The sequence below is a fragment of the Diprion similis genome, chromosome 3, assembly GCF_021155765.1.
Source record: "Diprion similis isolate iyDipSimi1 chromosome 3, iyDipSimi1.1, whole genome shotgun sequence".
Taxonomy (NCBI): domain Eukaryota; kingdom Metazoa; phylum Arthropoda; class Insecta; order Hymenoptera; family Diprionidae; genus Diprion; species Diprion similis.
The window spans coordinates 3,613,853-3,630,311 of NC_060107.1; the positions used below are offsets into that span (position 1 = coordinate 3,613,853).

Here is a 16,459-nt window from a genome sequence, read left to right on the forward strand (position 1 = left end):
TTGTCACGTTGAACACCGATTATCTGCTCAGATATGAAGGAAAGAAAAAAACATCAGAATCTTCGATCTGAAATATCGCTCGATCAATTGGTCCCGAAACTTTTTTCTCCTAACTTCAATCTCCGTGTAACAAAAACAAAAATAGGTATATACATATATATATATACCTATATCCTTATACAAAATATATCTGAAACGGAAGTGTCCACTTAGAATTATCGTCATCATTATCGCGCATATAATTGGGAAAGCGCGAATCACCCGCGGCGTTGCGAATCGAGTTTCAGTTAATTAAGATCGATGAATCAGATTCGAGTCCAGAGAATGCCCGCGGTTTGTGTTATGCGTATTTCCCGGGAGTCGAAAAACTCCAATTTAGCCTTGACTAACGTTGAGTGATGACAGGAATCCCCAACCTGTACACCGAATAACAACTGTACTTATATCATGACAAGAGGAAAACAAGTCGAATCAAATCTTTTTTTAATGAGGAAGAAACGAAACGGCGGGCAAAAAGTACTTATAATACAATTAAACCTCGTGTCGTGGGAAATACCGTAAAAACTACCTATAGTTTCAATTATAAAACCACCCGGATTTTCGGACAGATTTCAACCGTATCGAGTAAACATCTTATCCTCGTTGGGGATACGATAATTTCTGTGCATGCACGAATAAAAACAACCGAAACAAATCCTCTCGTTTAAATTCATCCGTCGTTTAAAAATCTTCGTCCGAATGATCTATCTTGCTGACCGATCTTTTTTCCTGATTGCTTTTCGGGTGTAATACTCCCAGCTCCAGGTCCCCTTCCGAGTTCAGGAGGTCGTCGTCGTCTTCCAAATCTCCGTCTATGAAGAGATCACTGTCGCTGTCCAGCGAGCCGACGCTGTCGTTCAAATCCAGCGCTGTTCCAACTCCTGCGCGTTGTCGCCCTGACATGCTCCCGTAAACGCGACGCTGTAACGCCTGGGCGTTTCCTCGGGATGACCCGGTGCCCATGCCTGAAAAAAATTGGGAGGTTAAAAACCGTTGAGAGCGATAATAATGGAATATGTTTGCCGATAGGAGCCCAGTAAGCGAAGAAATATTGCAGCAAGTATTGAAAAGTAATTCATTGGATTTTGATATTTTAATATTTTCATCGTTCACTGGGGACAGGACGTTGAGAAGTTGGCAGTGCTAAAGGGGGGACCTACTGGTTTCCAGTTCAGTCAAGAGTGTTTCGGACTTGAAATCGTACAGATGGTTCTCTGTCGCTTCCGGCCAATTCTTACCGGTCTTGATCCGCACCCCCTGGCCGATTCGTTCCTGAAGCTGCTTCTCGGCGTCGGCTAAATTGTGGCCGATCGTTTCCTGGTTCGAATTAAATATCGAGTCACTTCCGTCGAGAAGTCCCTCCAGCGTGACGTCTTCCCCTCTAAGTTGTTCGAGCTGTTTCTTCGTCGCGGCTTGCCTGCGTGCAATTTAAATTAAAAGGGGAAATAAAATTCGGTCTTGGACTAATATAGCAATCAATTCACGGGGATACTTGCCTTCGTTCGAATCTCTCCTGTTCGGCCTTGGCGGCGTCTTCGTGGAGGTGTTCGAGGTAAGCGAGGTATCGAAACTTCTGGAGGTAATCCTCGTAGAGGGCCTTAAGCTCGACCTCGAGTTTCTCAAACTCCTCCATAAACGCGGGGCGCACTTTCCTCAGGGTTTGGAGACGCTTTTCGTTCCGACTAAGCTCCGTTCGTCGCCGTTCGATCTTGGCGTCCAGAGTCTGCTCGGTGTCCTTTATGTTCTCGATCTGCTTCCTCGTGTCGCTTATCTCCTGCCCTATGCTCTCTATCACGCGTTTCATCGCCACTTCGATCTCCGAGGTGTCGAACTGCCGCGAAATCTTGCTGTTTCTGGCCTCCCGCAGCTCGACTTCTCGCCCCAGGAGGTCGAACAGCGTCGCCCCATTTATGGTCAGCTGACTGGCCAGTTGCCTCGTAGTTTTCAGCTCGCTTATCCTGTCCGAGATGTCGAAGTTAGCTCCGCTTATCTCCACGCTGTCGCCCATCAGGATCGCCTTCTCCGTGCTACGATTTTGCGCGTCGTAAAGCAGCGTCGTCATCTTCAATAACTCCTTCACCGCGTATCCATCCGCCTGGTAGAGCTTCTTCGTGTTCAGTTTGACGTTCGCCTTAATCGCCTGCATGAACCAAATAAGAGCATGAGATCATCGGATGATGCAACTAACTCCAAAAAATGTACTTAACAATCTAAAAAAAATTCAAATATCCTCCCACCATAAACTCGGCGGTTCTTCGGACAAGTGCGACGCGATCTTGCTCAGCGTTGTGCTCACTCGGAATATCTGCCTCGGGATCAAACCGCTTGACGAGCCAGACGAGTATTTCAGCAACGAGGGGGAAATTCGGTAGCCGGAAATTCGTCAGAGAAATCAGCCTCGGGTAACCGAGGACTCGCATCATCTCAGTAAAATCTGAGGAGGAAAATTACGTTAAAGATGGTCGAAGAAGTTAGACGTCTGCAATTTTGTGCAATTTCGCTGTTCAGATTAAAAAAGTTTCCTACTTACTCCTCATATCTCGGAACGACATTTTCCCGTGTTTACAGCTCTGCGAAACTCGGGAAGCCGGACTTAACGACAGATTTTCCAATGTTTACGTTTTGACTCGCCGCGGTTGCTCGGCAACCTTTCGTACACACGTTATGTGGGCACGAAAATTGATTGCGCGACTGACGCGTAGTCCACGGCAATTTTTGATCGCATATTCATGTTTTAGCATGTTCGATTGGGTCCTCAATAGAATTTCACAGCATACTTCTTTTGTTTTGAAAATTTTGTCTGTCATTTTCTGTGCGCCGTGTCGAGTTTGTTTTTCGGTTTGAAATCTCGTCGTTCTCTTTTTTCACGCAGATGGCGTTCTTCACATGCTTCGACCGTGGCTTCGGCTCAAGGCGATCACTCTTGCCGATAAAGCCGGAATTGAAACGCAGAACGGTCGATATGCTGCTGAATTACCGACTTTGTAAACTGGAGCCTCTGTTGGTAAGTCAGATTCGCAACTGATTTCTGTAATGTCAGATCGGTGGCGTGTCTATCGGAATTCGTGAGGTATAAACACTGATAGGAAATAAAATTATTCAGTAAGCGACGCGCCGTTGGCTAGGTTCAGTTTAGCGAATGCGTTGTGATCAAAACTACTCCTCTTCGGCTTTATTGATCAACGCGACTGATTTACACATATGATAACAGGCTTAGCACTAGATACACCGCAAATGTCTCTGCATTTCATCTCGCAGCAGATTTTGTATTAGCCGCAGTTTGTTGTTAGAAGAAAACCAATTTTTACTGTACAATTGACGAATGTTATACGGTGTAAGACCGAGGACTTTCAAGAGTTCAAAAATCGGAATCTGAATTTTGTCTGCTATTCTTTATGTCCGATAGCCTTCTCTTGAATATCAGGCGTTCTCTGGCCGCTTTGAGGTGTCTTCTTCGCAATCTCTCCTCTGTTTCTTCTGTAATTTGAGGCGGAGGTTTGGCGACTTGTCTGATCATGAATCTCAGCTTTTCTAAAGCGTCGGCTAGATTCAGCTGCTGCGATCTAGTCACGTCTGATTTAATAATCAGGTCTCCGTTCTTGTTGATTTTTGTGCTGTACTGAAAAATAAAAAGTTGCATCAAAGGCAGTCATAAAACTTTGCGGGAAAACTGTTGACTTGCTCCTGTTTCAGATCTCCCATATTGTTTACTGACTTTATCCAACAACTTTGGCTTCAGTTCGTCGTTCAACCATCGAGCGTTCTTGACGTTGAATCTCAGGTCAACTTTGGTGTTTACTCGATTCACGTTCTGCCCTCCAGGTCCACTGCTTCTGCTGTAGGAAATCTGGAGTTCATCCATCGGTATGAACCCATTGAATTTCGCATTCGGATCTTCGGGCACCTTTTAAAGTATCAAATAGGACGTGTTAACTCGGGTTAGGTTAGGTTTTCTAGTCGGCATCTAAAAGCGGCAACGCAAGTGTTTCGTAATGATCGCTATTGCAGAAATAAAACGAAAACTAGAAAGATCTACACAAATTACTCACAAAATTGGGCGTGTAAAGTTTTAGGCTGCTTTTCGGATAGAGGTTATCCAGCGAGTAGGCACTTTTGTAAGACAAGGTTCTGCCGAGGCCGCACACGTGAGATTGATTTGTTATTTCATTTTTTATCGCCTTCACAAACTGCCTAGCGATGAAATTCATCTTTGACTTTTAATCCGATACTTCAATAAATAATATATAAATATATTTATCAAGTTCAATGCAGTTCCCTTTTTCCCTTCACCTCTAAGGTAATATTTTATTTATATTACATTATCACCTCGTGCAGCTTGTGCTGCCCCACAACTAAGCGGAAATTTTTAGTACTAACAAACTACAACTGTCGCCAACGCCACGGTCGAAAATGACCCTATTTGCCGTGTTGAAAGTGTGTGTATGTACGTGAAATCGAGAACGTTGAACTTGAAACGTGCGAAGTGCTGTGCAGTGATTGTTCGAATTGACAGAAAAGAATCAGACATGCGGCGAATAAGTGGAAGAAGAAGAAGAAGAAGAAGAAGGAGGAGATGAGAATTTCAATCTACCAGGTCAGTTCTTTATTGTAATTCATGCCCATAATCCATCGTGCTGCAAGCCTATGAAATTTTAAACATTGAAATGAATCAACGGAAATGTTGGAAAATCTGTAAAGGTATGGATTTTTATTCGCACAAGCGTACGATCACTGGTTAGAACCAGCTCCAATCACTCCTCAAAGGTTGATTAAAAAAATTTCAAGCCATATATTCGGATTCGATTGTAGAATCGCTACTTGAACAATTGAAAATCGTTGAATCTGGGGATACATTAATTTGTCAAGCTGGTGAACCTGCAAAATTCCTCCCGCGCTTTAACCGCGACAGCCGAGCATCGCGAGTCACGCCTTCGATATTATCGACGATCGATTCGGCATTCAAATTTAAAAGCCAACTTTCACGCTTCTCGGTCATTGAAATTACGCACGCATATAGGTATATCGTGATATCGTGATTACTACAGCAGCGAAATTGGTCACGAGGTATTGCACAAGATTACATTCAGCCGCGTAAATATCTTCCCGAATTTCGTTTTTTACGCTATGGTAGAAAATCGTTTTACATGCTCGTCAACAAAACAGTATCGACGAAAGACGCCTTGATGGTGGAAAAAGTGAAACTCCCCTCGCATTCGTATATACTTTTACTCTTTAAGCAGTCGTTCAAAGTACTTCCGGCATACGCCCGACGCCGTAACAATTTATAGTTTTTCGTCATACGGACGTGAGCTCTTCACCCGTTTCTCACTTTGCCTAGGTATAAACGCGGTAATTTCGTTTTTACGGTACAAAAGTGCCATCGCGATTCGAGAGCGATTGATTATCGAGATACCGAGATGAACTTTCTAGAAACGTATGCAAACAAACTATACAGATAAATTTGACCGGTGTAAACGAGTTAATAAATTTCTGGCGTTATTTTTATTTTTTTTTTTTCTACTTTTTGTTTTTTGCTTTATTTTTCTACAGCAGGTAATAAATTATTTATTATTCGCGTTTTCTAACGCACCGTGGTGTTTAACCTAGTTAATAAACTACAGCTCTTTCGAATTCTTAAAAGCTGATACAGAGCGGTAGCACCGACGAAACTCCTCTGGCTCACGTGTCGAGAAGAAAGTAATAATTTCGAGTTCAAAGTTGAGTTTGTTTTCGTGATTTACGGAAGAAAGTATGTACTTCGTCGGCTGAAATGCGCGAGTCTCGTATACGTCGGAGACAGTATACGTTACGGACGCGAATATCCACCATTTCTATATTTTGCATTACACAAGAAGTTGAGGCACGCGCGCGTGACTGCCTGCCTAACTCGTGAGAAACAGGAACGTAAGCTCAATTATACGACGTTTTCAGCAAGGAGTCTGTCTGTCCTGCACGTACGACGTGTATACATGTATTATGCGCGGATACCCTGCACGTACGACGTGTATACATGTATTATGCGCGGATACCCTGCACGTACAACGTGCTTCTCTTCTTGTAAGGCACAGCTAAGAATGAATTGGTAGGACTGTCCGAGTAAAAAATTAGAAGTGAATGAAAAAAAAAAAAATAGAAAAAAAAGAGGTTCAAAAAATCTCCGGCAATAATCGAAATCAGGGTAATAAAAAACCATAATGCTAGATTTTTGAAATGAGCCGAGGAACATTAGAATTGCATAAAAACACCAGACTTTGGTTATTTTTAAGGTTTTGATTGTAATTTCTTTTTTTTAAATAGGAGTGTTGTTGAAGTTCTAAATTTGAAAAGTTCTGACAACGCGTTGTTACGAATTATTTGGTGGCGAAACTTGAAGTAAAGGAATCGAACTATTACCAAACAACAGAGTTTTGAATCGGAAACTCGACGAGTCAAAATTCTGATGTGCAGAAATTCTGAAAAATAAGTTTCGATGAAGTGAAATTCCGAAAGTTAAAATATACTTACAGAGCGTAGTTTTCGCAACGAGAGTCTTTAAACAATAAGAAAAACCGAAAATAAGAATGACCTGGATTCCGAACGTAAAAATATCGAAAATCTAAAACAAAGAATGATTAAAGATGGTGAAATTTAACCGATCCAAAAATTCATTCAACTGAAAATCTTGGATCATTCGGAATTTCTATGTTTCGTCAAAGTTTGATTTTTTCACTTCAAGTTTCGCCGCCAAAAAACTTCAGAATTTCAACCCCACCTTCAAACTTCAAACTGTTATCGATGTGATTGCTTGGGTTGTTCGAATTCGTTCAGATTCTTTAAACTTTTATCGCAATAGTAAAGATTTTCCTCCACATTTCCTCTCTTCCCTAACTTTTGACTCGGACTATACCCCCCTGATTCGTCTTGAAGAGAGGATCACGCGCTTCCACGACTCAAGAGAGGCGGTGGATCGGAACTCTCTAATGCAGCAGCAGCAGCAACCTTCTAATTTCCTCCAACCGTAGGTAGTATAGCATCGCAATTAATGTTTCGGAGGTAACAATTAAAAATCCCGTTATTATTATCATTATAATCATAAGCTATAAATATCACGTGAGTTAGGAGATGAAAATATCGCTTTATAAAAATAATAATAATAATTCTCTCTTGTTTTCAACCGCGGTTGCTTATCGTGACGCAAGGTCTCAAATTCCTATATCGTCCTTCAAATCTGACATAAATTTTTATATATTATAATATTTATAGGTTACACACGTTATTAAAGCGCGAAGGATTTTAAAACGGGAAAAGAGATGTAAAGAAAAAAAAAAAAAGAAAAAATTATCAGCCGAAAAAAAAGAAATATAAAACTAAACTAAACTAATTAAACCAAACTAACCATCGCGCGTTCCATTTGAGTATCCTGCGCATGTGTTTCGTTACTTGGCAAACATGCCCGACTTCCGAAACTAGTTCGTGGCGCGGGGTTAGGCTTAGACATTATCATCGTCTGTTGGAACAGAGAGTTAACAATTTTCTTTCAAATCATTGAACAAACATTGAAGTAAGAAGATGAGACTGGGTAATGAAACTGGGTAACCCCTTTTACTCGAAATTATGCCGTCTTTGCTTTGCTTTGCTTTGCTTTGCTTTGTCATGTTCCATCCTGGCTCAAGAGAGAGAGAAAGAGAGAGAGAGAGAGAGAGAGAGAACGAAAACCGAATCTTCGCAGCGATTGCAAATTCTAGGTCGCTACAACAATTAGACGAATAATCCATGCACACGATATTTTGTTCCTTGATTCGAATAATTCAAGGACAAGCATTATTATTACAGGTATATAAACGAAACGCGCATTGCCGGTCGTAAAACTATTGGGAAAAAAAACCAGAAATAATGGTGAAAAAAAAAAAAACCTAGTAAAAATAAATAAAGGTGAGAGGGAAATGAAGGTGAAATAATAATACAAAGATTAGAACGACAAACGAAAAGTTAAACGAAGTGGAGGGGAAAAAGGAAAAAAAAAAAACACACACACACACACACACATCTCGCAAGATTCGATTTACATATCGATAAATGTCACAGAGAAACACGATTCACTATGCACGTGTATGATAATAATGATAATAATAATAAAAAAAGAAACGCGCATTGTACTTCCGCCGCCCCCCCCCCCCCCCCCATGCCGCAAGTTTTATTTTCGAATCTAAGCGGTCTGTTTTTTCGAACTTTTGTTATTTATTTTATTTTTTTTTTTACCATGTAATTTCCCGCTGCGCGAAAATCGTCACCGTTATAATACGTTGTACGACCGGGTTTGTCATATGACGTCACAGCTAGCGTCATATCTATACGTATACGTCTATTATACTATATAGCGCATGACGGATCAATCCGCGGAAGTGAATGAATATTCATGATTTGGATACGTATGTATATATATATATGTATATATGTATGTATGTATGTATGCATACAATCCATTCGATCAGCGAGATATCGTATATATCTATAATTATACGAAGAGAAAGAAATAATGACAAGAGAGAGAGAGAGAGAGAGAGAGAGAGAGAGAGAGATAGAAAGAACCGGTGGGAAAAATTTGAATGGAATGAAAAGAATTAAGAGAAAAAAAAAAGGAATCATAGAAAAAAATAAAAAAACAACTCCAACAAAACGAGAAAAAAAAAAGAAAGAAAAGGAAATCATCTCTGTAATATTATCGTTTATAATGATTTACCGAAGAAGATAAAAGTATAAAAAAGTAAATCGATAAAAATATTGAAGCGGGGGAAAGAAAATAATTTCAAAATTCTTCTATGTCATATTGTATATATATATATATATATATATATATATATACGAAGAAATTATCAAGGTCATATTTTTTCGTTTGTACTCATAGATGAATGTATATAATATATATGTATACATACACTTATACTTAAATACAGACATATTATTATAATGTAATGTGTATAATAATAATATAATGTGTATGTAAAACGTAGCTGCAGAAGAATTTTTCGGGTCGTTGAAACGCGCTTTCGAGCTGTGATTGATTAATTCTTTGCACTCGTGCTTATGCGTTCGGTTGTGTAGTAGTATTATTATAATAAACCGATTAGAAAGGACAGATCTGAATATTTTTGTGACGCGTCAGGAAACCTTGATTTATAGTTCTAATACCAGGAGTAAGTATTAATATTTTAATATAAGTATAGATCATATCTTCGATCTATATTATATTCTTTCGAGGCGAGGCGTAAGAAATGAAAAAGTAGAATTTTTATAGGTCAAAGATCAATACGTATTACGTAATCGTAATTATTTATCCACCAACTAGGATGTCGTTCGTTACGTTGTCTAGAAATTCCTTAAATTCATTCTCACGTAAATACTCGTATTTATAAATATATATATATATATATATTTATATATATATATATATATATATATATATAGATATATATTTATAGTTTATAAATCACACAGATCGACAAAAAAAGATGAAAAAAAAAAAAAGTCAAATTCTTTTTTAAATTTATATTCAAACGAATAAATTTTTATTCTATGCATTCCATTGATGACAAAAATTTGTATCCGCACTACTTACAAAAGTTTGTTTCAGTCTTTATCTAATGAAACTGTTTTTTTTTTTTTCCTCTTACTTTTCCAACTTACGTGGACAAAATTAAATCAATACTTTTTTTAATCACTGTTATAGATACATAACGTTTATTATTATTCATATCACTTTGTTATTGTTCATTATCATTATTGTCTAAACAATTTCACTTTCTACGAACGAAAGAAAACGTGACAAAGAAATAAAAATAAATAAATAAATAAATAAATAAACAAACAAATAATTGAACGAAACAGATTTTTCTATACATTTATCTTTTTCCGCCACAAATTTTACTACTACTTTGCCAGAGAAAGTGGCAACTTCTTATCGAAATTCCATCTCGGTTTTATTAAATTTTTATTCTACAACAACATCGACATCAACGTATGTTTGTACGCATATGTGTATGTATGTATCATAGATATAATTACTACATACACCGATTCGATTTCGTAAAAAACGATCAAGTTTATTTCCTAATAATCACCTCGATTCAAAATAACAATGAATTTTACAATGCACGAAAGTTTCGACAACGTGTGATGCAATTTCAAGTTTTATTATTATTGTTATTTTCTTTCTTTCTTTTTTTCGTGACCGTTTATCGTTCCCGATAATTTTTATCCCCCCCTCCCCCCCCCCCCCCCCCCCACTGCTACCCTTCTTCGACCATATTTTTAAAATCGGAAGAAAAAAAAAAAACGAAAATTTTACTAGCGCGAGGAGAAATTTCTTTCTTACAATTGCAAGATAATAATAATATTCATTATGAACGAGCATGACGAGCTTGTATAATATATGTTTATTTCTTTTATTCTTCTTCTTCTTCTTCTTCTTTTATGACTTCCTGTCATTTTCGATGACAAAATTTTTTTGTCGTATTATTTACACATAAATACTATTATAACAATAAGTCCCTAACTGCTTGCTTGGAGCGTTTATGAGATTATAGATATTATCAAACATTTTTATATGACGGCCGTCATGTGATTCTTGCCGAGGTGGGTCACGGTCTCATGTGTGTAAATTTTATTATCCGCTTTCTTTCCTTATACCTCCTCACCTCTGCATTTACTATATATATATATATAAATTATGCACGTATACATACCTGTATACACCTACACTATAATATATATATATATACATATACATATACATACGTTATTATTACTCAAGTTAAAAAAGATTAGATTTTATTTTTAATGTGTTTACTAAACAAAAGATTCCATAGATATTAGGTATGAATCATAAGTGAAATGGGTGTATCGTTAGAATAACTTTTTTCAAATACTGTTTTGGGGGGGGGGGGGGGGGGGGGGGGGGAGGGGGAAGAAAAAACGGCACTGCACGAGTAACCAACAATTCAGTGTGATTATTAGACAGTGTCAACGATAGACATTAGTAACGAATGTCATCACCTCCACCTCTACCTCCACCATATCCATATCCATATCCATCGACTTCATAGTTGCACGTATTTTGATCCGGGTGTCGTCATATGCCACGTGACAAATAGCACGAAAGCAATTTCAGGCTAGCGTTAACCAATCCATAATATCCTACTGGCTGTAGGTATATGTCAATCCATCTACCTACATACCTGATATTATTAATAGTTATAAATCACGGGCGATGTGTAATAAATTTTTGTTGAAGTTGGGCAAAAATTGAAAATAGAAGATGTGAAGAAAAATACTACGATAACGAAAAACGCGCGCTCTTAATGGCGCTTATATTAGACATTATACAACAACTTGCTCGTCGTCGTCTTTTACGTGGCGATGACTATTTTTTACTTTTTTTTTTTTTTTTTTTTTTTTTTTTTTCATCGAAGAGAAGTGAGAATTGAGTAAGATGGGAGTTTTAACAGCTTCTCGAAGAACGTTACATATATTTATATCTATGTACATTTGTAATAACTCAGGATTTTTCGTGACAATTACGTGGCGAAAATAACCCGTTGAATTAATGAGAATCAACTGAGTCATTAAATGAAATGATGAGAAATAATGGAAAAATAACTGAATTATGAATGATTAAGTTAAGTTGATTTGAATTAGCTTGGTGTTAAAAATTTTATTGAAAAAAATTAATTTGTTAGTAATAGGAAATACACGAAAGAATGAAATGCAATTTTTTGAAAATAACTTGGATTGAAATAAATTATCGAGAATTGTCGAGGAGAAGATTGAAATTCGTGAATTGAAATGAATCGAAGAAATTTATCTGAATGAAAAAGATGAATTTGAAACAATGAAATTGTGTTGAAACGAAAAAAAATTAATTTGTAATTATCAGGAAATACAGAAAAGAACGAATTGCAATTTTTCGTAACTCATTTAAATTGAAATGAATCATCAAGAATTGTCGAGAAAAAGATTGAAATTCATTCAATCGAACTGCATCAAGTTGAATCGAAGAAATTTGTCTAAATGAAAAAAAAAAAAAAAATGAAATTTGAAATAAAAAAAAAAAAGATTAAGTTGAAATAATTCAAGCATGAATTTAAATTAAATTTATCGCGTCATTAAAATCTAGAGTTATTTCCATCCATTTATATTAAGGGACTTTTGAGTATAAAAGATTCGTAAAAGTGATCGATTTTTTGTCGAGAAAATCTCTTTGACTCTGAACCAACCGTATGTTGTAGAGTAGGAAAAAGAAGTCGGGCAAATCGTTGACTCTAATAGCTAGCGATCGTCTCCTCTTCTTCACCTTTGCCTCTTCTCTGCCATGATCGTGATATTGCCTCATCGACATTAGAGATCCATCCTCATCCTCATCCCATTGTTCCTGCAGGATTGCGCAAAGTGTATTTCTGAGAATGCTCGGCAATCGACAACGCAGTTCGTTCAATGCCGATCACGTTTCACGATAAGTTAGCGTAACGTTTAATCGTAAGGATTTGAGCATGCGGCTTAAGGGGAAACCCGATATTTTTTTTTTTTTTTTTCCCCCACCTTCATCGTCTTCGACTTTTTCGGAAATTCAATAAACCGTAATAAAACGAGACATGCTCGAACACTTAAATTCGAATTCAAAGTCATTCTGAAATCAAAAAAATAAATAATTTTTTTCACCCCCCCCCCCCCCCCCCCTTCCCAAAACGGTAATTTCTTTTTTTTTAACAATTTATTTAACTGATCAATGTTTTTTTTTTATTCGTATTGATGTTTTTTTTTTGTTTTTTTTTTTTTTTATCTCAATCGGTATATCTTCCCGAATACATCAAGAATCTGTAATTTTTTTTTAATCAAAATTCGAAATTGAAAAGTTAAAGTAAATAAAAAAAAGTGAAAACGTTATGAATTTTTAAATTTTTTTTCGAATTTGAACTGCATTGTTAAGATATATGAAACCCTGTGCCTTCAAAAAAAAAAAACGAAAATCAAACTCACTAAATAAATTATATTAATTATGCCACTTTAATTTTCGTTGAAATATTTTTGGTTTTGGCCACAAAATTTATGTAATTTTAGTTTCTCAATTTTCACAAATGTCGCATTCATTGTCAGAATATCATCACTTCAGAAGCTCCGGGCTTACCGGGAAGAGTAAAAGAAATGTGAAATAAAAAAATTGAAATGCTTTTTAGAGCTAGAAAAACTATATTAAAAACTAGGATCAAATCTAAGAGGACGAGTGTCAGACTCTAATCGAACTGACGTGGAATGCCCCATATATAGATACACAAAGTAACTCTCATACCAAATGAAATTTTCGTCGAAGGTTATTTATTGCATAAAAACGCACACACGGAATAAAAATAAAAGAAAAGGAAAGGAAAAAAAGAACGTCTTCGCACATCGACTGTTATATACGTAAAAAGCGATTATAGAAAGCCTGGAGCAAATTTTTCGCGAATTCGTTGATGGACAGTTATTATACTATACATAGTACAGATAGGTTTTAAAGGTCTTTGTATGGACATATCGGCGTACGGAATGCGTTGAACAAGCTTGCGCAAGAATCGTGATGAACGATTGAACGATCAATTCCGCTTCCGGAATCCCTCTTCGTAATTTTTGCACTCAAGCTTGCCGCGCCGCACAGAGCCGGATGATTGACCAATGCCACTTGACCTTTATCCGCGCGCAAACGCCAGGAAGAAAAGTCATAGAGGTTGGTATAGGAATAGATAGAGTAGGGGGGGAGCTACAGGCTCTCGCGCAAGTGGAAGCTAGAAAAAGAAAGAAGATGAAAGGTAGCTACCCTTCTCTCTCTCTCTCTCTCTGTCTAATGGCGCATGCGCATTACGATCATACAATCATCCGTGGCCCAACGTTAATCGAATTTTGAACCAAGTTCAGCTCACGGTCTTTCATACAGGTCTTGTAACGTTGATTTCGATGTGGATCTCTTAAGGTGTATATAAAGACTCGTTGTACACCTCGAAAACGCGGGGATGCAAAACTCCTATACCGCTCAAGGGATCAGAGTGGAACTTGGGCAGTTAATGTCGTATTTTGGCAAAAAGTGGAGCGACTTGTTACTTTTTCAAAATTTGGAAAAAAATTTTACAGATTGGTTACCACCCACAGAAATTGGCCACATTTTTGCAGTTGCACCGGATGGATCGAACTATCCGGTATGATACCACTCGGCGGTGATGAAACACAGATTTTGAGCCCAGTTCCATGAGATTTGATGGTGAAATGACGAAGTGGCAGCTGATCTGGTTTTCGATTATGAAGAACACCGAAATCTCATTTTGGCGACATTTGTTACCGATCTTTCACGCCTGCCGGTAATTTTTTACCGACATTACAAGCATACATTACCGGCATGCGCGTAATGTCGGTAACAAATGTCGTCAAAATGAGATTTCGGTGTACTTCGTAATCGAAAACCAGATCAGCTGCCATTTCGTCATTTCACCATCAAATCTCATGGAACTGGGCCCAAAATGTGTCTTTCATCACCGCCGAGTGGCATCATACCGGATAGTTCGATCCATTCAGTGCAACTGTGAAAATTTGGCCAATTTCTATGGGTGGTAACCAATCTGTGAAATTTATTTCCAAATTTTTAAAAAGTAAAAAGACGATCCACTTTTTGCCAAAATAAGGCATCAATTGCCCAAGTTCCACTCTGATCCCTTGAGCGGTATAGGAGTTTTGAATCACCACGTTTTCGTTTAAAAACCAATGTCGGTGGAAATATAATACTTTGATTACAAGAAAATATAATACAAGTGATCCTATGATAAGAGAGAGCAAGAGCAAAAGAAAAAAAAAAAGAGGTTAAATTTTCTGGTTAGAAATTATTTATCGTCGTCTGCGATGTACTGTTTCTAGGATTTTACAAATTTTGAATCGTGCTTGGAAATGGTACTCTTTCACATTTACCGAACGACCTCCACGTCTGCTTTAAAATTATACATTCTAACTATTCTAATTTATGATAATACTGAAATCTTAATTATATTATACATATCTCAAGTTCACAAGGAATATATTTAATCATTTGTATCTCACACGTTCATTTCACTTATTGTAATGACAGGTTAAGGTTGATTGTTGCTAGCTGTTTATCAGCTGATGATTTATTTTCCCCGCCATATTGCAATCAGCAAAAGAGTCGTATTTTCTAGGTTAGGTTTAATCAGAGAGTTTACTTGCACCGCATAGCAACAAAGCCAGAATAACCGACACGTAGCTGCCGTCAATATTAAAATGGTTTGCAAAATTCCTTCGCTCAGATCTTCAGGTACCAAAAACGGAAAAACAATTCCAACCACAACCCAGAGAACAGTAAAAACCACAACAGCAACGGATGACGCAACAAATTTCGCGAATTTTTGTTCTCCAGAGATGAAAATCGCTCGCACGGCTACAGCGGAATACAAATGGCCTTCTAAATTCTGAATCCTTTTTAACTTCCTTTATGATACATCGTATCATGAACTTCCAAATAAATTGTATATATACACATAAAAAGCGTGAGAAATACTTTTTCAAAATATATTTCATCGTCGCGTGATTATGTGAGAAACAAAATATCAACTTTTTTTTTCTTATGTAAGGAAATCGGTCAAGTTTCCTCGACGTGACTGTAGATTTTTCGTTACACCTTTAATCTGAGACATAATATGATGATGATATTTTTTTTTTTTTGTTTTAATCGTCGTACGTGTGACGTTTCACGGAAGTCCTGATAACATATCGAATTACGATGACGCAATGACAAAACGTCGCTGATAGTTAATTGTGAGACCTCGTGACTATAGTCAGTCAGTCTTATCACTTGCAAATGGTTTTACATCCTTATATACCTTTATTATTATTATTATTATATTTTCTATCTCTTCTCTTTTTCTTTCTGGATTTTCGTCGTTAAGGTATTACGTTTATCCATACTGCGATCCATACGTATAAGGTGAATAAAAATAGTCAACGTGTGCCGACTTGTGAGTGAGACGAGAAGTTCACCGCCTCTCACCTTTCTGCTCTGGCATTATTGTATTAGGTAGGTAGGTAGGTAGGTAGGTAGGTAGGTAGGTAGGTACAACCTAGAGCCAAGGCCGTGTCTACAGATCGCGAATTATAACCACGTGAGGAGTTGAGGAGGAGGCTGTAAGTCTGCATCATGCTCATCCAGTTGGATTTAGAAAAAGCGTGTGCTGATCCTGATACTTCTCAATATATATGGGGCATTCCACGTCCGAGATAATTTTTGGTCGGTGAGAACATCGTACTAAAAAATTATCAAAATCGAAGGGGTTGAGATACATGGACTGCTAATTTGACGTGGAATGACCCATATTATATACATATATAATTCTAACGATATAAGAAGACCATCTTC

General features: G+C 37.4%; 2 protein-coding genes across 4 annotated transcripts; both read right to left on the bottom strand.

Moving 5' to 3' along the window:
- Positions 1-26: 26 nt before the first annotated feature.
- LOC124404349 (clusterin-associated protein 1) lies at positions 27-2,738 on the bottom strand. Of its 3 annotated transcripts, XR_006928997.1 has the most exons (7): positions 2,570-2,738; positions 2,277-2,473; positions 1,536-2,179; positions 1,200-1,456; positions 679-1,004; positions 593-645; positions 27-434 (listed from the first exon to the last, which is right to left on the bottom strand). XR_006928997.1 is itself a non-coding variant. In XM_046878418.1 (6 exons), exons 1-5 carry the CDS (start codon positions 2,589-2,591, stop codon positions 721-723), a joined length of 1,404 nt encoding a protein of 467 aa, XP_046734374.1. In that variant the 5' UTR covers positions 2,592-2,738; the 3' UTR covers positions 27-645; positions 679-720. The 3 variants fall into 3 exon arrangements, 2 of the variants coding, with proteins under 2 accessions (XP_046734374.1, XP_046734375.1); XM_046878418.1 differs by having other exon boundaries at positions 27-645; XM_046878419.1 differs by having other exon boundaries at positions 27-645; positions 1,278-1,456; positions 2,570-2,737.
- Positions 2,739-3,191: 453 nt separating this feature from the next.
- On the bottom strand, positions 3,192-4,345 carry LOC124404372 (peptidyl-tRNA hydrolase ICT1, mitochondrial). The gene is made up of 3 exons (XM_046878458.1): positions 4,089-4,345; positions 3,755-3,943; positions 3,192-3,658 (listed from the first exon to the last, which is right to left on the bottom strand). The coding sequence occupies exons 1-3, from the start codon at positions 4,245-4,247 to the stop codon at positions 3,398-3,400; spliced, it is 609 nt and encodes a 202-aa protein (XP_046734414.1). The 5' UTR covers positions 4,248-4,345; the 3' UTR covers positions 3,192-3,397.
- Between the last annotated feature and the right edge of the window lie 12,114 nt (positions 4,346-16,459).

Excerpts from the sequence above, each read along its gene's own strand:
- LOC124404349 (XM_046878418.1), bottom strand. The coding sequence starts at position 2,591 with ATGTCGTTCCGAGATATGAGGA. Across the intron at positions 1,457-1,535 it reads CAGGAGAGATTCGAACGAAG|GCAAGCCGCGACGAAGAAAC; the intron begins GCAAGTATCCCC and ends AATTGCACGCAG. Across the intron at positions 1,005-1,199 it reads CTTGACTGAACTGGAAACCA|GCATGGGCACCGGGTCATCC; the intron begins GTAGGTCCCCCC and ends AATTTTTTTCAG.
- LOC124404372 (XM_046878458.1), bottom strand. The coding sequence starts at position 4,247 with ATGAATTTCATCGCTAGGCAGTTTGTGAAGGCGATAAAAAATGAAATA. Across the intron at positions 3,944-4,088 it reads AACTTTACACGCCCAATTTT|GTGCCCGAAGATCCGAATGC; the intron begins GTGAGTAATTTG and ends ATACTTTAAAAG. Across the intron at positions 3,659-3,754 it reads AGCCAAAGTTGTTGGATAAA|TACAGCACAAAAATCAACAA; the intron begins GTCAGTAAACAA and ends TTTATTTTTCAG.